The following is a 23,625-nucleotide window of genomic DNA, read 5'->3' as shown; positions in this document are numbered from 1 at the left end:
TGGAGTGTTTGGCATTTAAAATCAAATGTCAGCTATGACTAGAAGAGAATGCATTTGCGAGTAAAGGCCATTTGGTCTGGTGAACTACTTAAAACAGGACAAGTATATACTTAATATTTTTAAAAGTATTACACTTTCAAATATGGTAGATGAAAACATATCTTGAATTTAAGTAAAACACATTCCATGCAGCCATTGGGAGAGAATACATGCACATGCTTTAGAAGCTGGATTATGAATGTTCTGGAAAAGTTAAGTCATAAAAAAGGAAACAGAAGATAAGGAAATACAGTTAGAAAAGCAATGGGGACCAGCATTAAAAATCTTAGAAGAAAATATAGTGGCTTTAGATTTAGAAATAGAAAGAAAGATTCATAGAGTTGAAGGTAATGTTCTCCTACATGGGAGTTCAGGTGAAGAAATGACTGAGATGGGCAAGATGAATGAATAGTCTTTCTGGAGCACTTCAACCAGTGATAGTTGTGTTTTCTGGTTAGTAACTGCTGAAAGTATCTGAAAGCTGTGTATAGAAGTCAGGCCCTCCTATGCTCTTTACCTCTCTCCCAGCAGGTTTCAGATTATTAAGGCAGTGATGTGCCAGGGAATTCCTCCTAGTATAGTTTTAATATCTTGCAAATAAGAAATGGAGAAGGGAGACCCATTAATTATATATTCAAAGTATCTTTTGTCCTAATTTAATGTTAAATCATTGCTTCACCAAATCCCTTAATATCTAACTACAATTTATTAATGCCTAAGACGCCGTTGATGTTATTTGCTTCATTTTATATATTAAGCCCATCATTGTATTTGTTTTGTCTTTCTAGAATGTGAAACTGGCATTAGATGTCTCTTAGGTATATGTCTTGAAGACAAGAGTTAAATCTCTTCTTCACTAAGTCTATGCATATAAAAATTAAAGCCCTACCTAAGGTATTTCAATTGGTAATGTGGTCTGGTTGTAAGGTAATACTACCAGTTCTTTTTTGAGATGACCATGGTGGCAAATTTTTTATAGTTCGGTGACTGAGGAATCAGAGGCTGGAGGATTATTAAGTTTACTACCAGGGTGTGCTACAAAGCTAGATCTTTTATCATAAAGCATGGGTTTGAGATGTAACCTGATGGTGGAATGTGTGCCTAATGTATTGAAGATATTGGGTTCAGTCTCCAGTTTTAGAAGGTAAATATTTCTTGTTCAACACCTGGAAATTCTGGATTGTATATATTACATATCTTATATGCTAAGCTGAATCATAAGAAAAAGTATGGTACCAGGGATCAAAAACAAAATATTTAAGTTTCTGTATGAATCAGGACTGTGACATCTGGATTGTGGGATTAGATGATGTGCTTAATATATATTGTCCAATCAGAGGAAGTCATAATTGAGATATGCCCAGGAAGGAATGTAAAATATAGATAGCAACAAAATTAGAAAACAACAGTGAAATGATGGACCAAGAAAGTGATCTGTCCCTAGCCTAATAAATTTGAGTTTGTGCTTAGTGTCTAAATGTGAATAAAAATTAGCCTTCAAATTTTCTCTTAGTTTGCATTCAATATCTTTGTTAGATTAAGAAACATAGAGGCCAAGAAAAGATGGCTCAATCTTTAAAAAGCTATTACTGCAGTGCAGAGATCCCCAAATCAGCTCCCAGCACCCAAGTCACAAGGATCACAACCACCTACCAATCCAGCTTGATACCTTCTTCTTGCCTCTATGGGAACCTGCACTCATGTGCACATAACACACATAACACACACACACCTAAATCGAAAATAAATGAAAAAATTGCATAAAATACTTTTTAGTTGGTGATAAGCTTGTGACATCTGGTATTAAAGTAGAAATGGAAGTGTAAGTTCTTTATATAGGCTTCATAGACTATCAGCAGAGAAAGTTACACTGAATAATAGCTTACGGTCTAATAGTATGAAACTAAACTGATTACCTTCAACCTTAGGGAATTCAGTCATAAAGTATCAAATACATATACTGTAGAACAGTTGTATTTAATCTGCTTTTATTTCTAAACAGCCGCAGAATTTTAATGAAAGAAAATACAAATAGAAAGAATAAACATAAGAACAGAACATCACACTGTGAAAACCAAACAAGAATTTTAAATCAGCTATTTTCCAAAGATGGAACTTTTAAATAGCTTAAAACTACAGATCCTGAGATAAGAACTTGCTATAAAGGGAAATTACATAGTAAACTGGAGGAATCTATAATAAAATTTAAAATAAAATACAGTAAAATCACAAGCGCTGTTATTTATAGAATGTTAGTTAGACTTGAAAGAAATTAACTACAACCCAAAATGGATATATGGAGAAAAATGAAACATATAATTTGTTAGAACATATGTAGGAAAAAATGTGGATTCAGGATTTTTTATAAAGTTGAAAGGAAGAAAAATAGAATGAATAGGAACAAAAATCAATGTTTGAAATAATAATGGTAGTTAATATTCAAAAATTGATATTGCCAGAAATTATCTAAGAGGAAACACACTGTCCTAACAAGGATATGCATGTCACCCCTAACAATTCCATAGTGAAACTATAGTGAAGACAGCCTGTTTATTGATGTATGTGTGTGTGTGGGTAGCACTTAGTATGTCTGAAAGTAGAGGACAGCCTGCTGGAGCCTGTTCTCTTTCACCATGTGGATCTCGGGATCAAACTCAAATCATGTTAAGGTTAGCAGCAAGCACCTTTGGCTCCTCACCATATCGACAGCCCCAAAGATGGAGAGAACGTTTAAGAATATCCACAGAGAAGGGGAAAAATACTAGGAAATCACAGTTGAACCTTCACCAGACTTTTCAGCATGCACACATATCCGTTTAACAATGAAATAATACCGTCAAAACACTTACAAGATTGCTAGGGTACGTAGTATACACAAAACAGCTAGACTGTCACTTGTGAGTATGCACAAGCCAGAGACATTTTGCGATGAGAAGAAAATTTGACTCAAAAGCTTCTATTAAAGGAAGAAACTAAATTTAAAATGATGACATGAGACAGAGTAAACAACAAGAAAAATAAAACAGGAAATATGTTAGTAATGCACAAATTAAATTAGTATTTAACATATAAGATTATATATTTTAACAGAGAAATATCCTGTGACTAAATGCTAGCATACTGATAGCACCAGAATGAGGAAGAAATACAGATGCGGGTGAACCCCTGAGATTCTAGTGGACAAAGAGTAAATCACGCACTTTGCTGTAGTCAAGAGCAGCTTAAATTACAACACAGACAAAGTAATATTTGAGAGTTCCTTTACTATACAGATGTCATGTGTAGCTCCTATATAACTGGAAACCTGGAGATCTCCATTGGTTGTGTTTAATCACAGATCAAAAGGGAAGTTGTATACAAATTTGAGAACACACAGAAAGATTGACCATGACATAGTATCATGTATGGTTGGTGTGCTAGTTTTCAAGCTCCTGGAAAATACTGGATCACCATTCTCATACGAGATCTAACTTACAGCTGACCTAGGAGAAGCCCTTCAGTCCCAGAGGTGGGCTTTGAGAAATGCTAAAATACAAAAATTTACATACAAATTATATGCTTTTGCTTGGAGGAAAAGAAAAACTAAAGCTTAAATTTGATGAATTTTTTTATGTAACTGTAAAAATCTTTTCTTTCTCTTTTATTTACCCTGAGCAGGTTAGCCAGTACACCTTTGCTATGTGCAGTTACAGAGAAAAGAAATCAGAACCACAGGAATTAATGCAACTGGAAGGATACACAGTGGATTACACAGACCCTCACCCAGGTAATTCTAAGTGCAGCACTTTTCCCATCGTGTGTGGATGTCTGCAACTCTGCAAGCACCTGCATTTGTCCTCTGTTTAAAACTCTCCTTCGTGAATAGAGGACCTATTTGAAACTCATGTAACTCTGGGACAAGACCTTAAGGTTCAAATTATGTCTTTTACCATCATCTACTTCTCTTATTATTTTCAAACAATGATAAAATTCTTAAATCTTAACTGAGAGAAAACTTAAATGAAATATACCAGTGCATATTGAAACTTCACTAGGAACCAAAATTACAAAACAATTAGGTAATGAATGGCAAATAAATTATATATGGATGGATGGATGATAGATTTTTGAGAGAGAGTCTGTATAGCTCTGGCTAGCCTGAAACTCAAGCTGTCCTCAAACTAAGAGACATCTACATCCTTCTGCCTCCCAAGTAAAGGTATGCATATCATGCCAACATATACACAGTATTCTAATTTTCTCCATAAAAGTGTATTTTTATATTCCTGTCCCTCCAAGTATATTAAAGTAGTTTGAACATTACCAAATGAAAAATCTGAAATTCAAGGTCTAAAACATTTTTTGCATGTTCACCTGATGCCACAGCTAGAAAATTCTACATCTGAAATAATTTGACAAGTTGTAACTACAAGTCCATAGACAATAAGAATATTAATAGCAATTAACTTCAGTCTGTGGATATAAGTTTATGCGAAATTACATGAAATTGATGTTAAGGCTAGGATCTCGCCCTTACGAAAACTCATTATTTGTAATGATCCCAAGTCCACACTCCAAATACTCTAAAATCAAGTATTTCAAGTGTGAGGGTCCTTGAGCTATGGAGGCTGTAGTACCAAGCAGATGGTGTTTGAAAATAATGAGTAAATAAATGAATATATGGATAGTCATAAAATTAGCAATATTAAGAAATACAGATAGTAAGTTTTAGATACATTTTAAAAATAACATACAGACATGAAGAAGTCAAATTTGATGACCACATCCACTAACTTCTCACTTACAAATATCATCTTATCCAAAGAGCTAAACTTACTGTCCAATATGAGGTATCGTGTTTGCCTTACCTGCGTCTTTATTACTTCTAAACTCATAGTTTGCATACATGTAGAATGCCAAACATAAAGAATTTCCTTTAACTGGCACTGAATACCACATTTCACTATGTGTTTCTATGGAGTGTGTTTGTTGTCTTGAGTATTACTCTCTTGTCAAGAACTGATTGTCTCCATGAGCTGTGTGTAGCATTGATTTTGCTGTGTCCCTTTAAATTGTGGACTGGGGACGTGATTCTCAAATTAGATCTTTTAAAGCCCTGAGATCCTATGAGTGAAGCTGGGTCAGTAGGACTAAGATCTGTGCATTGTGTATGTTTTAATGGTGTGTTTCTTCTTCCACAGGCCTTCAGGGTGGTCAGGTGTTCTTTAACGCTGTGAAAGAGGGAGATACTGTGATATTTGCCAGTGATGATGAGCAGGACAGAATATTGTGGGTACAAGCCATGTACAGGGCTACAGGCCAGTCCTATAAACCAGTCCCTGCAGTTCAAAGCCAGAAGCTGAATCCTAAAGGAGGTACTCTCCAGGCAGATGCTCAGCTCTGTAAGTTTTGTGAAAATTAATTTGATTATCAAATAATGACCTTAATAAAACACAAAATTGAAGCAAATTTGTTCAATATTGTAGCTTGTATTATTAATTAACTAATTAAATAAAAAGTAGTTCCTATTAGTCATAGAATTCGTTATCTAATTTTTCCCATAAACCTGGAGTGATAACAGCTATGTGTGGATGGACTAAGCTGGCTATATTTACTTTTATATATAATATATATATGCATGCATGCAATAGCATTAGCAAAAAAAAAACTGGTATGAATCTGAAGGAAAACAGGGAGGTTTTGGAGTAAACAAGGTGAAGGAAAAAATGTAGTTATATTGTAATTTCAAAAACATTTTTTAAACTTCTGCAAACCTTCCAAAAAGAAACTTTATCTTGTTTTATTTTTAATCATTAGTGGATATTTATTGTTAGAAGGGGGGAAATATTGTGGAATCAAATTTGATGACAGGTTCCTAGCACACTAAATGTTGAAGAATTACTCATTGCCTATGTTTTTGATAATGTGGCAGAGTGATTGAGCTGTTCCAGTCTCTGTTATAGAATGATAGAGGAAAGTATAGGTTTTTGTTCTTTTTAAGATAGAAAACAGCTTCTCCAGATGCTTTAATCTTTTGTCAACTTCTGTATACTGATTAAGATCTGGTGTGTCTTTCATGTTTGTTTGGTAGTGATTGATTAATTGTAAGCTGTGTATTCCAAGCAGTTTAAAACATACTTTCAATATTCACTAGACCAAAGGCTTTACCTTGTTACACTCCTTTACAAAACCTCCCTTATTTCTAGATAACTCGGTGTGTCTCTATCTTTTAAGCTCAAGTTGTGGCTTCTTTATTGTCAAGTTCTTCTCTGGGATAGTAACATCTTGACATGCATTATGTCCTTCTTTTCCTTCTCATGCATCAAATAATTACCCTCTTCTTCTTAGACACTCTTAAGTATGTTACATCTGAGCGTCTTTAGAGGCTCTTTAGGCCAAACAATTAAAGGTGGGATGTATGTCTTCATCTGAACTCCTTTGAAACCTTTGAATACTTTGCTGCATAGTTTAGCAGGCTTTTGCCACAGTGGTACATAGTCTCTTGTTGACTATTCTCTAAGAGCACTGTGCTGTACAGAGAACTCATTCAGGAGCCTCATTCTGGCATTTCTGTCTCAGCCTGAGACCACATCAATGGCTGCCTTGCTACTGAACATCTCAGGTTAGAAATGATTGCATGGGCTATCGTATTAAGCCATCGGATGCAAGGCTCCATCAGTGCAAACACACACACACACACACACACACACACACACAGACACACACACACACACACACCAGAATGCTTTTCTCAATATTGAAGAATCTTTTTTGTATCTTATGTCTCTGATCAGGGATTGTCCCTGGATTACTTTGCCCCTATGAATGATCTATACTTTTGATTCTCCTGACTTAGATATTCAATAGGCATAAACCGAGTATTTAGAACTTTGGTTCTTACCACCTGCGTTGACCAGATTCCATTCTTTATCCATGGGATACAGTTCTACAGTAATTAATGGGAACCTCCTTTGTCTTCTTTCAAATCCATGTTTGGTTTTTGAGCCATCAGGGCCTCATAGTTGATACTGTAGTATTAGTTTTCTGGTTCAGCTCTATTTTTGAAATTCTCATTCCTGTTTAGATGTTTGCACCTAATATCATTCGTTTAGCATTTCCTTTTGAATAATGGAGTGTACTTGTCTCTTTGCACCTTCTGTTATTGTCCCCTTTATGTTTTTACCTGTTTTCTGTCATGTAGAAAAAGACCTAGAACACATCTAAATTCTTGTTTGAGTAACACCTACCTGTTTCAGCTTCTCCTATAAAATCTATCTTTATTGACTCAAAATTCCTACTCCATGCTTTTTAATATTAGCCTCTCATCTGTGGACCACTCCTTTATTCTTCGCTAGGGTATTAACCATGGCATAATTAGATGGCTAGTGCATCTTTTTTTTCTTCTTAGTTGTTGCCTATTTTTTTTTTTTACTTTGGAGCTAGTGTAATTTTTCCTTTTAATTAGTATATATTAATTGATGAGCTTCATTAGACTGTTTTCATACATGCACATAATGTATTTGTATCTTTCTCGTCTCTCCTTACCTTCTATTGCTCCCCACCCCTGGCCACTTCCAGTGATGACTTTCCTATCCCAACTAATCTCCTTGGTACATTCACGTTTTGTTTGGTTTGGTTTTTTTTTTTTTTTTAGTTTTGTCTTTTCTTATTTTTTTATGTGCTGTATTGTGGGCTTTAGGGTTCTTTACAGCATCCTGGGTGAGGGTTCTTTATCAGCTTCTTACTGGTGATTACACATTGAAGAAAAGATATCTTCCTCCACTTGTAAGTCTTAATTGTCTATACCTAGGGAAGCCTGGGGCCTTGTGTGCCCCTGAACATAGCATCCCATCCCACTCTCCTCCTTCACTCCTAGTTGACTTTTATTCCCTCCTCAGTCGCATTCTCTGACTTTAGGGGGAGTAAAACTGTTCTTCTATGTAAGGATAAGTATTTAGCAGTCCCTTATGCTCTGCCTCTCATCACTGATGCCTTTCTGCACTTATTCTGAAACCCACTGGAAAACGAACCTTTCTTAACCAAAGCTAATGACAATACGTATCCACATGCATGAACGTGGTTATTGAGAAGCATGTCATACCCATTCAATAGAATTAAAAACAGCAGTAGCTTATCTACTAAAGCCTCTGGCCTCTTAAGCCATGGTTTTTGAGCAAGCATACAATACCAGAGGAGAATTCCTTCCCGTGGAGTATGCTTCAAACCCAGCCAGAAAGGAGGTGGTTACTGCCATTGCTGACTTTGCCACTATTGCAGCAAAGGTCATTTTTTTTTTTTTTTTTTGTATAGCCAGTCTGTACTAGAGCACACAGGGGCCACAACTGAGTAAGACTTACTGAAAATACTCCCTCCTACGCCACCTGTAAGCAACCTACATGGTATCTTTGGACATTATGAGAGCTGGCTAGCAGGAAGAAATCTACTGTCTATGTATCTAGAATGCTGTACATCCTGCAAACAAACCATGTGGTATCTTCAGTAATAGACTCTTGCCATCCAACTCTGATAGGAAAATTTCAGACGTAGTTAGTATCCGTATTATTTGGAGGCCTCATAGTACTCTAGCTAAAAACTTTTAGGTAACCCAGCCCTGGCACTGAGATTTTCATTAGTAACCTGTGGCTTCTGTTTTGGTGTTGTTCTCCTTTTGGTAATTTACTGTTCATTTATCTTCTTTTTTAGTTGACCTCTAAAACATTTTGCTTGTATTACTTTCTTATTATTGAGTTTTAAGATATCTTTTATATATTCTGGATGTAAAATATGACACTTGACTAATATTTTCTCATCTGTGGCTTGTTCTACCATAAATCTTAATAGTTCCTTTCAAAAGAAATATCTCAATTTTGATGAAGTCATTTTTCTTCTTGCAATTGGTTTTGTTTTTAAGATAATGTATTATGATAGAACTCATGATCTATATTCTTTCTGTATCAAGATCTTTTTTCAAAAAAAGATTTATTTATTTATTTTATGTATGTGAGTACACTGTAGCTGTCTTCAGACACACCAGGAGAGGGCATCAGATCCCATTATAGATGGTTATGAGCCACCATGTGGGTGCTGGGAATTGAACTCAGGACCTCTGGAAGAGCAGCCAGTGCTCCTAACTGCTGAGCCATCTCTCCAGCACCTGCATCAAGATCTGGAATGCTGGAATTAGAGGCCTTGTTTCTTATTTCTTTAAATAGTTATGCTCAGTTACCTTTCTGTTGCTATGCTAAACTACCCAGACAAAGTAACTTAAGAAAGAAAGAGGGATTTTTGTCTTACAATTAAAGATATACTTCATTCTGTTGGGGAAACTAAGAGAGCAGTGGCTGGAAGCAGCCAGTCATATGCCATACACTGTCAGGAAGAAGAGCACAATGGAAGCTTGTGCAAAGCTCACTTTCTGCTGTCTCTATCAACCAAGGTCTCTATCATCCTAGGGAATAGTACCACCCACAGTGGGCAGATCCCCTCACCTTGGTTAACCTAATTAAGATAACTTCCAAAGAAATGCCCAGAGGCTCATCATCTCCTGGTGACTATAGATCTCAAATTGAGAATAGACAGTAACGTTAATGTCATGAATAATAAATCTTCACCTACAGCAATATTTAAACATGCGTCCTATACCTAGCTATCATATAATATGCCTCTTAGGTTTTTTGCATCTATTCTGACTTAATGTTCATATTCATTGATGTTCATATCAGTGATCATGGAACCATATATGCATTTGGTGAGCTGCAAAGGCTACCCTTGGACATTGGTCAGCATCAATTGACTGCATATCTGCATGTTTCTGGACTCTCCTTTCTTTTCTTTTAGTGGGGTTATCTTCCATATTTTTATTGTACTTTGCTGGAGCTTTAGAACCTTGGCAGTCCGGTAGTATAAGTCCTCCCAGTAGATTCTTCTCTCTTGGGGTACATTAGCTACATCCTTTGTATTTCTATCCTGTATAGAGATGTTACTACATGGAAGACTTCTGCTACTTTTTATCTTGTAGTGTCAAGCTTTGGCGATGAATTCTTTTCACTTTCTTATAAGCAGAATAAAAAAAAAAAGTTCTACCACTTTAAAGATTTTGTTCTGCTTTCTTACAACTTCCGTTTGTTGTTCGATTGTTCCACTATGTGTGTCATTTTTTTCTTCAGCCACTTAAAAATTTCCTCATCAATTATTTTCCTGAACATTTTAGTTATTATGTTTCTTTAGTTTTCATCATGAGACATTCTGAAACTTTACTGAGAAAGAGTTTGATTTTTTTCCCCCTCCTTGGGATTTAAGTTTTTCTGGGAAGGATTAAGCTGTGTTTACTAGGATTAATTTTCTGTTACTTGATCACAATACTTCTTAATAGTCCTTATGTTTTGGCTGCCAAGATAAAACCAACAAACATTCCAGAATCAGTGAGAGATTTGGGCACCACCTCTTATATTCTCATAAAATAATCACACACACACACACACACACACACACACAGAGTCTCCTTCAAATAGCTTCTGCAGCCACAGATGCTGAGTAGCAGTGGTTCCCACATGGGAGCCAGTCTTCCACACACTAGCTCTCCTGCCTGTAGCACACGCCAATAGATACTGCTGTTGACTGCAGACAAAGGCTTTTACCTGCATCTGGAGGAACTGGTGATGGAAACTGCTAACAGGGAGGAGAGACTCCTCAGCTGAGTATTCCCTCCCTGCCTACCTCTTTGGGTATTCCTGACAACTTCATCCACAGTGGCCTTCCTTCCAGGGTCAGCCCATTTTCAGCCAAGAGTACTTGGGCTTTCTGTGCCATAACTTAGGTCATTTCTCCTGACAGCAGCCTGAAGCAGTTTTTCTGGCACTAAGGTAAGGCAGATTTAAGGCTTGCCTTTTTTAATCTCACATCTCTTAGAAACTACTCTTCCATGTTGCCTGATGTATGGCACTGTGATAATGTTTATAAGCTTATATTTTTTTCCTCCACATTTGACTTTTTTTTTGATAGAAAAGTAACCCCTCCCCCGATGGTGCCACCCTCCTTGAGCCCAACAATCAAATATCTGCAGACCTTTTGCCATGTATTATAAGCATCAGAGTTAAAGTGGGAAAAAAATGACTCGCTCTTGGGGCCCCACTGAGTCACAGTGACTTGACTACTAGTTTTGTGAAGACGTCACCCTCATTAACTTGAATTCTGGTGTCTGGAGTGATATCATACAGACCATAAGAGAACACAAATGCCAGCCCAGACTACTATACCCAGCAAAACTCTCAATCACTATAATTGGAGAAACCAAGATATTTCATGACAAGACGAAATTATACAATATCTTCCCACAAATCCAGCCCTACAAAGGATAATGATGGAAAACTCCAACACAAGGAGAGAAATTACAACATAGAAAAAGCAAGAAAGTAATCTTTTAGCAAACACAAAAGATAGCTTCACAAACATAATTACGCCTCTAGTAACTAAAATAACAGGAAGAAACAATCACTTTTCTTTAATATCTCTTAACATCAGTGGACACAATTCCCCCAATAAAAAGACATAGACTAACAGACTGGATATGTAAACAGGGCCCAGAATTTTGCTGCATTCAGGAAACGCGCTTCAGTGGCAAAGACAGACACTACCTCAGAGTAAAGGGCTGGAAAACAATTTTCCAAGCAAATGGTTCCAAGAAACAAGCTGGAGTAGCCATTCTAATTTTGAATAAAATCAACTTTCAACCAAAATTAATCAAAAAAGATAAGGAAGGACACTTCATACTCATCAAAGGAAAAATGTACCAAGATGAACTCTCAATTCTGAATATCTGTGTTCCAAATGCAAGGGGACCCACATTCACAAAAGAAACTTTACTAAAACTCAAAGCACACATTACACCTCACACAATAATAATGGGGGATTTCCACACCCCACTCTCAGCAATGGACAGATCATGGAAACAGAAACTAAACAAAGACACAGTGCAATTAAAGGAAGTTATGAACCAAATGGATTTAACGGATATCTATAGTACATTTCATACTAAAACAAAAGAATACACCTTTTTCTCAGCACCTCATGGTACCTTCTCCAAAATAGACCATATAATCGATCACAAAGCAGGCCTCAACAGATACAAAAATATTGAAATAATCCCTTGCATCCTATCAGATCACCATGAACTAAGGCTGGTCTTCAATAATAATAAAAACAATGGAAAGCCTACATACACATGAAACTAAGTAAAACTCTTTTATCTTCTTAAATTTCTAGCAAACAGCAACATTGATCAATTTGGATTTTATGCCGTCCACTGTTTGCACTTCTTATGACAATACCACTGAGAGATGTTAGAGCCTAGATATCCAACTGTTACCATAGAAACTCCATCAGCACCCTCAATTACCAAGTCCCACATCTGTAGTTAGTCTATAGGTTAATCATCACAATTTATGACATACTGCAATGTATCATTTAAGATCATTTCTTGCTGGCTTGGTTTGATAATTTTCTTACACTTTTTTATAACACAAACTAAACTGAAATTTGCTAGCATCTTATCAGAGAACATTTGACTATAAATATATGTGTGTGTGTGTGTGTGTGTGTGTGTGTGTGTGTGTGTGTGTGTATGTATTAAACCCAGTTTTAAACAACAGGTTTTAGATGATTGGAAACACATTTTCCAACTGATTATATGACTCACCTGTGTCTTTTAAGAGTAAACTATAGATGAATTATGCCAAAGGAAAACTGCATGAAAATATGTTCTTGTGAAAATGAGAGATTAAACAATATTATAATTTATTTCTGATTTTAGTTTATGAGACAATAATTTGAACGAAGAAATGTAGAGAGAGAGTGACAAAAGGTTTGCAGGGTGTAGGTTTTTCATGAAAGACACAGGTAAGAAGATATCATTGCATTAATTGGCTTTGTTAAATATGTAGATTGTAGATTGTAGGTACTCTTCTCACAGACATTAACTATGATATATGACCTGTCAATCTGCTTCACGCTACCCACTTTTTACTTTCTTTATGTATCTATGACATTATGTTGTAATATATGAAATGAATCTTATGTTAAAAATACTGAGAATTCAGTAGCATGCATCCGTATCTTACTCCCTTGCTTTTATGCTGATATCATTTCTTGTACTTTGCAGGATGCTATAAGTACCAATATACATTGTTATCTTTGTTTAAAATAAAGGCCAATCAACTAAACCAACTTTAGCTTAAAAAATAAAAGTTAAATAAAAAAACTAAAGCTAAAAATATTCATCATATAAGGAGGTCCAAATTATCTTGCAGCTTATTTTTAATACATCATGGCATCATAGAAGCTAAGAGAGACATATCTTTTGCACTGTGTTTTGCACTGTGCTTATGTGACTCAGGAAGAAAGAGCCTGGGTCTTTGCAGAATGGGTTTTGAAAAGCTAAAGACCTAAGGACATCAAGTTCTTGTTGGGGTTGTTTGTTTGTTGTTATTGTTATTGTGGGAGATTTTGTTGAATGCCTAGCTCGTACCATAGCAAATTGAGGGCTTCAGAGAACAATTTGAGACAGGCAGTTCTTTCCTTCCATTATGTGGGCCCTGGATATTGAACTCAGGTCAATAAACGTATTAGCAAGTGCCATTACTCACTGAGTTGTCTCACTACACCTTGTTTTGGGTCTTACCTTAAAACTTTAATTAGTTTGTTTGTATTTTCAAAGTTGGAGAAGAATATTTCTTTACGACTTAATATTTGTGAGTATATTATCACTAATCGAATTGTTGAAAAATAATTTTCCAATCTGTGTTTTGTCATGTTAGTTAAAAACTATTTGATACTGTATCTCATGAAATGCTATTTTATTGGTAGAAACAAATCATGTAAGTATAAAAATTAACTACAGAATCATTTTCAGAAGCGTATATTTTATAACTATTTTTCTATTGTTTTTTAAAATGATTCTTTAAACCTTTATTATAAAATAAGAATTCTCAGAGTTTTTCCTCTGAAATTTATCACATATCCTGGTCTCCATAGATAAACCATTAATGGTCGTTATTTTTAACTGCTTCTTATGACCTCTGCTGAAAGAAATAATGAATAAAAATCAGCAGTTATTTTATAAAAATAATCATCTCACCAAGGTGACACTGAGCACATTCTTACTTGGAGAAATGAAGATGCTAAAATAGATCAATTCCTTCAACTGTAAAATGCTTGTGTTTGCCTTCCTGGGTGTTCTGCCTCCTACTCGGTTAATGCTATTTCACATCACTACATATTCAACTTTTAAAGACTCTGAGACAAAATATAAGATAAGTTGAATTGTCTTCTCCATCAAAAAAAATATTTAGGGCTCATCTTTTTAATACTACGTATCATATGATATATTTTATCCTTTGGGTAATCATTAAAAATAAAAGAAGCACAAATGGTATTTTATCCAAAGGTGATTATGGAATACCTTACATCATCAATGCATCGTCTTCCATTCTTTATTGCTACATTCAGGTTTTTGGTGTTTTGTTGGACTTGCGATATACATTAGTTTTTCTGTCTTTTTTTTTTAATGTGATTCTCAAGACCCTTCAGCTTGAATTATACAGTTCTTCCATCTACAAATATGGCTGAAAGTTGAACTTGACATGGATCAATATGATCTGGGCTAAATATCTAAATGTGACTGATTATGTTAGCATCATGTCCACAGATCAATATTGAGTTTTATTATGAGCCTGACTCTATAATTGGGTTTAATCAATAAACTTTTGTCTCTTTTCCTTGGTAGTTTTAGGATGGTGCCACATGGGTTTTAGAGACTACACTTAGCTTGCATTTACCACTCTTCTCGTGTGATGACCAGAAGGAGATTTATGTATGAATTTTAAGGAACAATGGGCATCATGTTTATAACTGTTGAAAAGTCCACTTTAGTTCTGATAACTGGCTATGTGGTCAAAGCTAATGCAGTAACACCCCAGCACTCCTTTTGGGAAGTCTGTGGGCTTTTTCCTGTCTATATTTAGTAAATCACATTGAAGACTTTGACAAAACATACCATTAATGAAAGCAATCATAAAAGCTTGCCTTTTGATAAACCCGCAGGGTCCACCAACGTTGAAAGATGCAATCTGTAAAGAGCAGTAAATTTGAACCTTTGATTGAAGTGCCATTTGAGATGTGGTGCATTGTCTGCATATCTGTAAAGCCACGATGCTCCCTTTTTCATGTCTCTTAAACTTGAAGCTTGAGAGCGTTCAATGCCATTTCTGCATTAAAGTTGGTCCCATTATAAGCTCTATACAAAACAGACTGGAAGTGATCCAGCTGAAGCTTGTGTGCTTAACTCTGTCCTAGTTTGCCACTTGGAAAGCAGGCTCCTGGCCATCATTGCTGTTTCCTTTATGAACAGACATGGATTGTTTGGGGGTTACTTCTTTTTGCAAAAATAATCTTTAAATGCATGAATGTTTCTCTTTTTCTCCCCTCTTTCTGTATAGGGTTTTTCAATGCAGCGAGGACTGGCTTGGACTCTGTGTAGATCAGGCTGGCCTCATCCTCTGCCTTCCAAACGCTGTGACTAAAAGTATGCTCCATGTCTAGCCCAACTTTTCTTAAAATTGGGAAGTGAGATTGTTCTTCTAGTGGGTCTGAGGAATAACTGTGAATAAAAATTAGATTTTGAGCCCATGTGATGTCTCAAAGGATAGAGGCATTTGCACCCATGCTTGATAACCTCAGTTTGACCTTTGAAACCAAGGTAGCAGAAGCAAAAGAACCAGTTCCTGCAAGTTGTTCTCTGACCCTTTCTGTGCATCCTGGGATGCACACTCACATGCATAATAAATACATACAGCTAAAAGGTTTTCTTTGAATGTATTCATTCTAAGTGGTTTGTGGGTTTTTCCTCCTGTCATTTTGTAGCTTCAGACTTTGCAATTCATATTAACATCATATCTTCTTTGCATCATAAACAATGTATTAAAGAGTGGTCTTCTATTATCATGAGTCCTGAATTTTGTGTTCCTTTTAAACTATACTATTGGTTATTAAATCAGAAACATAAATGTTCTCTAAGTGACCTTTTGAATTTACAGATGCAGACCGTTTTCAGAAACACGGGATGGATGAGTTTATTTCTGCGAGTCCTTGCAAACTTGACCATGCCTTCCTCTTCAGAATTCTCCAGAGACAGACTTTGGATCACAGACTGAATGATTCGTACTCCTGTTTGGTAGGTACAAATCTGACTCTCTGGTCACCTATAGGTTAGAATAAAAGATTTTAGAAAGTGAGAAATAGTCGCTGTAAAACATCACTTTATTCCTGACTCATTTAATCATGGTAGTGGGGTTAGGGTTGAAGAATTCCAATCGATTGCTTCTCAATTTGAAAATTATACACTCGAAGACCACTGCTGTGCCACTCAATAGATGGGAGAATAGGCTGGGATAGATGCTGAACTGCTTCATCAGAGCCCCACGAGAATGCTGAGTAAAAAGAAAACCCCTTAAATAAAGACATAAAACCACTGCCATAGGATTCACCAATAACTGCACAGGCATTTTAAAATTTATGTTCTATTCATCAGGCATTGCTATAGTGTACCTGTCTCTTTGACTCCTAGGACAGCATAAGCTCCAGGAGGAAGAAACAGAAAAACTAACAATCTAATGGGGTACGCTAAACAAGATGACAGACAGAAGGGTAGAAGGACAGAGGGACAGAGGGGTAGAAACAGAAAGGATTTAGGTAAATAACTGCTGCCTGTTATGTGTTGAATGTGGAGTGAGATTTTAATGTAATAATTTATATTTTTCTTGATACCACAGAGTCTGGGGATTAAAGTTATATAGGCTAATAACTGTTGTTGGAAATGACATACCCTATCACTACTTGGCTCTCATGGATACTAACGATGCTAAATTCATAGAGTAATTTATGGTCGCTTTGAAGTCAGTTCTCAGACACTGTATTCTCAAGTCTTTGGAGATATCTCGTGGACATGAAGAAATGAGTCCACTGTTGAGCTTACACTGACAATTTCTCAATTTGTTTATGAGTCTGAGAATAGAGCTGCGATTGATGGCAAGCACCTTTAATCCCAACACTTGGGAAGGAGAGGCAAGCAGATTTGGCAAGTCTCTTTTAGTTCAAGGCTATCCGGATCTATATAGAGAGTTCCAGGGTAGCCAGGGCTATATAGCAAGATTTGGCCTTAAAAAATACAAGAGGGAAGGACAGAGCCAAGGAGGGAGAAATGGCAAAGAAGACAAGTCTGAGGAAAATGCTATCATGTACCTTGTATACACTGAGAGAGGTGTATGACACGATTAGGAACAATCCTTGGAAATAGAATGTGCTTGCTTGTCAACCAGACTCACTAAATGTCTTCCTCTATTGTGTTCACATTTCTGATTTAACCTGAGTCATAATGTGTGCCGTGTGTGATGTTCTAAATAGTAGTGACCCAGTATCTGCAACATGTGTGATGTTCTAAATAGTAGTGACCCAGTATCTGCAATGCTGGGAATCAATGCTCCATTGATTGCCTTCCCATCTCCACAGTAGGATTGGATGGCACCTCTTCCCTTTCCTTTATTAATATGTCATCCTGTAACTCTGTCCCCTTCTTCCATAATAGCTATTATGTTTATTTTAAAGCCCCTGACTTTATCATTTTAATCTAATCCACGTAGATTAGTTTGGTATAGTTTATGAAACTGCTGTAGCTAACCCACTCTGCCCCACTCTAGCAGACAAGATCTTACTTAAGAAAGACAAGGTACCACTCATGGAAAACACTATTAACCTTATGATCACGGAAGGGCAGAGTGAGCAAGATATTCCAGATATAAGCATTCAAATGCATGCCACAGGTAGACGTAGTGAAATCTGCTTTTAGTTTAGTTTAGGTTATATAATGCTTCCAATGAATGGTCAGTTTTGGTGCAGGCGTCTGCTTTGTTAACTGACTCATAAAGAGATCAGAGTTTAGGCAGTATCACTCTTTGTGACTGACAAATGTAAATAAAACTTGTGAATAAAATTTGACTAGTTTTGAATGGCAGTAGAGAGGGGCAAGGGGCCCACACATAGTCACGGGGTTTGCCGGTGTCTCAAGTCACTTCCCAAGCTGATACATTCCATCTGAAAATAACATCTAAAGCTGCCACTAACAAAGCAAATGCCATAGACACTCTGCGGCTGCTGCTGACAATACCTGCATATGCAAAACAGAAAAGCAAGTCTTTAGAGAGAAAATATGTCTTTTTCTTTTCTCCTGCAGGGGTGGTTTAGCCCTGGCCAAGTCTTTGTGTTAGATGAGTACTGTGCCCGCTACGGTGTGAGAGGCTGTCACAGGCATCTCTGCTACCTTACAGAACTGATGGAACATTCAGAAAACGGTGCTGTCATTGACCCCACCCTGCTCCATTACAGCTTTGCATTCTGTGCCTCTCACGTGCACGGCAACAGGTATTTTGACTTGCAAATACACAGTGAAATGTATAGGGTTGCCTGGAAGGCAGGGAGAATGTGCTTTGCCATTATCACCTAGTAACGGATTGTAAATAGCAGGTTCTTCTTAGTAGGAGGAAAAAAAATCACACAAAAGAAAAATGTACATCAATACACTGTTGATTTAGGTGAGCTGCACTCTATGTTTCTTTTTGCTGGCAAAACCACTTGAAAAACAGAGAGACAGAGAACATATCCATGAGAGTGCAAGTTGTCTTTTCGTTCTTCAGTGCCACCTGGTTCTGCATAGCTTAAGTGTCCAGATGATTCCTATTGTAGTGCATGTGTGTCCCTGAGGAGGGTTTGCTGTCAGGATGATGCAAGGCTAAGGATCTTTGCTTAGCTTTTACGGAATAAACTTTCACTGTTAAAGCATGATCAGATACCATTCTAAACGCTGAGACTCCTCGAAGCCCCTTTCCTAACTTAGATTTCTGGAGCAAGTACCCTGCATCAAAATTCTGAGCCATTGAACATACTTTTTGTTCTACTAAGAAAAAAAATCACCTAATGTAGCCCCTCAATAACTCTGTGCCTCTGGGCTTAAAAATTTATCCATAACACTATCCATCTAAAATTGCCTCCAGGGAAGCTTTGTTAAGGCTCCTCCTGTAACAGAGGTACATAGAGTCTAACCTTTTTGACTTGTTTAATTATTGTTCTATCTATTATCTCCACAGTTTTCTGTCTTCTTTTTCCTTTCCTTTATTTTTTTTTCATACCCATAAACTTGGGTAAGTTTTAGGTTATTTACAGTAGGGCATAATGTTGAAGGAACTCAGAGTTCAGAACATCCTTGTTCAAATAGATACTGAATAACTAAGTGACTGGGGTGGAATTTCACCATGTTTTCCAAAGTATCTATAAGAAAAGCAAAGTCATAAATTATAGCTGGAAATGAAGTATACAATGAATTGTAAAATACTGAAAAACTGTTATATTCATATTTATAAAAATATTGATGTATATTGTCTGAAGTGCTGTTATCCTGGCAACTATGAGGTCCTTTGTTACTAACAGTTGACATCTGGAATATTCTACCAACACCTTCAACCTATACATAAAATTAAATCTGGAATTCCATCCATCTTTTCTCACATAAGTGCCCTTATGTGTCTCCTCCCCCCTGCCTGCACCTGCCTCTATTCTTCAGTCTTTTCTGCTTTGAGGCCCTCACTTGTCACTCACCCATACCTTCACGCACTTATTTCAGCTATCCCTTTGCCAATCTGATACTTTTTAATCCCTCAGATTCTTAAGTGTGGTGCAACATTTTTCTTACCTCAGTTCCCAAGCCTGATTTCTTCTTCTGAAGATTATTTTTTTTTGTCATCTCATATTCTTTTCTATTTCCAAAGCTGCCACTTTGACGTCTGGATAATTCTGACCCAATTATTTTGCACAGCTACAGGTCTCTACAGATACTTAGCATCTGGAATGTTCTACTAGCGTTGTCAAATTTCCATATCTAAAATTAAACCAAAGATCTCATCCAGCTTTTGGACAACTCTTGTAGTTCCTGTCCATGGCTAGAAATCCTCCTGATATAAGATAAATGTTTAATGAACATTTAATAAAATGTTTACTTACACACCCAGTGAACAAAGGAATTCATTGTTTGTGGCCATGTCACTTCCATTAATGGCCTCATGGCGTCAAACTTGATGTTTTTATTTTCTCCCTTAGACTTGGTTGCTGTCACTGTCAATATTTTGTCTGCGTATTACACCAATGTCTCCATTTTTAATTCCAGTTATCTCTCCTAGTCCTGCTCCTTTTGGTTTTTCACTTTCTCTTGGCTTTTACAGATACAATGGTGTTTGTATAGATCATCGTGGATAGATCCCATTAGTGGCCTATCAGACACCTTCAAAATTAAACGTGAACTTTTTACCATGTACTGCTCCAAAGCTCTTAGTAATTCCCATTCTGTTAGTAGGTTAAAAATAGATTCTGAGCCACGTTCTCAATCTTGTTCCATCAGGGTCTCAACATGCCTCACAAAGTTACTTACATAGAGGCTTATCCAATAAAACCTGTGAGTTTTCATGGGATATTTCCCTTTTACCTTGTCTTTCACAGTCAGGTCTCCTAAAACTCTTGTAAGATACCTTCTATAGCTCATTCAGACTCTAAAAATCTTTCTTCTGTTGCTTCCCTAAGCTGTTTCTCACAAGTGTGCCTATGTTAAACACCCATTCTGTCTCTATCCTACTAGATCATATTTTGAAATTTAAAATTTTATTATTATTAACATATTATCTTCATCCATTAATGAAGTGCTTTGTATATTATGGATACAGTGAAACTTTGCTAAAATCTCTACTGCTGCCATCTGTCAGTCCACAGTAAGATAAAGTTGATCTTATTCTTGGGAGGGGTCTTCTCGTGTTATCATTTGTTTATGGGCCCATGCTTGCTTGAATGGTAGGAAAATGTTACCAGTTGTAGTTTATTTGTATTGTTGTTGTTGTTTTGTTTTGTTTTGTTTTGTTTTTTAAACATTTCTCCAAATTGAACCCTCTGATAAGTGCATGTGAGGTTGGAGAGTTGGTTTGGGGGACTTTGATGGCTCTTCCTTGACAGCCAATGTCAAGAGCTCTTTTGATGAAGCCACTTACTATCTCATAGCTATTGCAATGCCTCCTGGGCCCTGGGCTTTGAGGTTCATCCCAGAGTTGGGCAGTGTTCACAGATGTGTGGAAAGATTTCCTGGAAGCAAACTAAAAAGACAATTATATAATCATATTACTTTACTTATTGGTGCTGAAGAGTGGAATTAAATTACAAACACTGAGTGCGAAATTCAACTAATGAGGCCCCCAAATTTGTGTGTTTGAGACACATTTTAATGTAAAGCTCCTGAAGCACCTAGGAGTGCTTGCCACTGCCTAAGAAGAAACCCTATTTGAATATGAGGTTGCTATAGTTACCTTGATTCTACAAAACTATTGTTTTTTCATAATGTTAATGTAATTTTTATGAAGCAAAGTTGGAATTTATTAAGAAATGAATTTAGTATGTATTTTAAGCTGGATGTTGTGGAGAGAGAGAGAGAGAGAGAGAGAGAGAGAGAGAGAGAGAGAGAGAGAGAGAGACATAGGAGAACAGCAGACCACACTCTAGGGTGTGGGCTTCTTGGGTCATATAACTTGTAATACAGTGTATTTATATATCCCTGCGTATTTAATCCAATTTGCCCATTAAGTCCACTTTATAAAAAGTTAAAATATACACAGTGAGTCGGTATCTGATTCAACATCTGGGTGGATGCCACTTAAAGGAGAGAAAGAAAGGAAGTGGAAGTTCCACCTTCAGCTCAAGCCAGATGTTATCAAGAGGAAACTGAGCGTTGCTGCATTTCTGTGATGTCTGGAGCCCAAAACCTACCATTCTGGAGATGCCCTACTCCCAGGATGCAAGAATAAAATGGGCCACACATGTCTACTGGAATCCTGGCTCTAAAATTTGGAAGACTAAACTGGATTGGAAAACGACTTAACCTCTTGGAATTTAGAGTTCTTAGGTGTGAAAGGCCAGGGATAGCCATGGCAGGACAGTGGATGCACACATTAATCTCGTCCACTTTTCCTGACCACCCAGCTGAGAAAGATGTGAGCTGTGAGAAAGGAGACATGCAAACATCCTGTAGTCCAGCCATTCTACCTCCTGCTAAGCAGAAATACTGCAGCATGTGTGTGATTACATTACTAATTTCTTCGCTAATAGAATATTCCAATTCAACCACTTCTTTCTTGAGGATATGCTACCATAGCGCACATCTGCCACATCTGATGTTTGTCTGTACAGAGTTTTGTTAAGAATTGTGTCAGTGTCAAGTCCCAACTTTCCTGCCGTCTACTGTAGGCATTTTTCTGATCACTCTTGAATCTGTCAAGACACACACAGAGAATTGTTTTGTTCGTTACCTGAAAACCGCCTCTGACAAACAAATTCAAAAGGAAGAAGGCTCAGCTTTTGTTATTAGCTGAAGTGAAGGACAGCAGCAGCGTCTGCAGTGAGGGTTTTTTTTTCCCCTCAGGGAGTACATCCCATCATGCAGTGCTGAGCTTGCTGGGTGTGTGCATTCTGTGAGCCGCGTCTTGACTGAATAGCTCTCTGAAATAAAAGAATCGACACAAACAGAAAGGGCCTGGCTGGTACCAAGACAGAGGAAGACAGAAGGAAGAAAAGAAGAAAAAGAAGTGAGTCAAGGACAGAAACAAGCCCACTCCTGCAGGAAAAGAACCACACACACCCGTGAATAACAGCCTCTCACAATGATGGTCCCACAGAGGTGAACAGAGATGGGAGAGACAATGCATCCTAAGGGCAAAGTTCGAGGCTGATATGTGTGTTTATATGCCTCGATTTTGTATCTCAAGCCAAGGGTGGTGAAACGAAAGCCACAGCATAAAATGGCTTTTATGTCCCAATTTAATGTAAGACCTACGCTATAGTCACCCATAATTCTACCTTGAGTAAAGCCACCTGGGATCTGCTACGAGACTTTAAAGGACAGCCCTGGTGTGCTGGCTTTCAGTAGGGGGTAAAAGTGTACAATGCAACGGTAGTACATATACTAACTACCTTTTTTTTCTATGAGCCTCTGTCAGATCATCAGATTTTGATGCTTCTGTGTTCGTAGATGCTAATATTCACCTTGATTGTCGCTTTGGAGATTATATCTCTGCGTCTCCACTCTAATTTCAGAGATAAGAATACCTATTTTAGTAAAATCATAGACAATGAATCAAAGAGGATTGTAAGATTTTCACTACTACCTCTTAATCTAGACACAGGTATATGGCATAAAGAAATGATAATTAAGACTGTACTCCCAGCACACAAGAGGAAGAGACAAGGAGATCAGGAATTCAAGATCATCCGGTATTATATGGCTGGCTCCATGTCAGCATGCGAGAGACCCTTTCAAAAATATTCAGATATAACTGTCACCTGGATTTTAACTGCAGGTACTCAATTCTAAGGAGTGGGAAGCAAGATCAAATACCATGAGCAGCGTTTCCTTCAAAATATGGTTCATCTGACAGATTCCAACCTGCGTGTTAAATGCATAAAACTAAAAGATATTAT

General features: G+C 37.0%; 1 protein-coding gene across 4 annotated transcripts in view; it reads left to right on the top strand.

Annotated features, from left to right (window-relative positions):
* Positions 1 to 23,625, top strand: part of Cadps2 (calcium dependent secretion activator 2) — a 501,414-nt gene that overhangs the window by 343,355 nt on the left and 134,434 nt on the right. For all 4 annotated transcript variants that reach the window (XM_028762525.1, XM_028762526.1, XM_028762523.1 and 1 more), the window contains exons 10-13: positions 3,697 to 3,805; positions 5,220 to 5,420; positions 16,107 to 16,243; positions 18,299 to 18,486. In XM_028762525.1, coding sequence (XP_028618358.1) covers positions 3,697 to 3,805; positions 5,220 to 5,420; positions 16,107 to 16,243; positions 18,299 to 18,486 — 635 coding nt within the window. The remainder of the gene's footprint in view (positions 1 to 3,696; positions 3,806 to 5,219; positions 5,421 to 16,106; positions 16,244 to 18,298; positions 18,487 to 23,625) is intronic.

Source organism: Grammomys surdaster, unplaced genomic scaffold (genome assembly GCF_004785775.1).
Source record: "Grammomys surdaster isolate TR1022 unplaced genomic scaffold, NIH_TR_1.0 134, whole genome shotgun sequence".
NCBI lineage: Eukaryota > Metazoa > Chordata > Mammalia > Rodentia > Muridae > Grammomys > Grammomys surdaster.
This window is presented reverse-complemented; position numbering and strand designations above follow the sequence as displayed.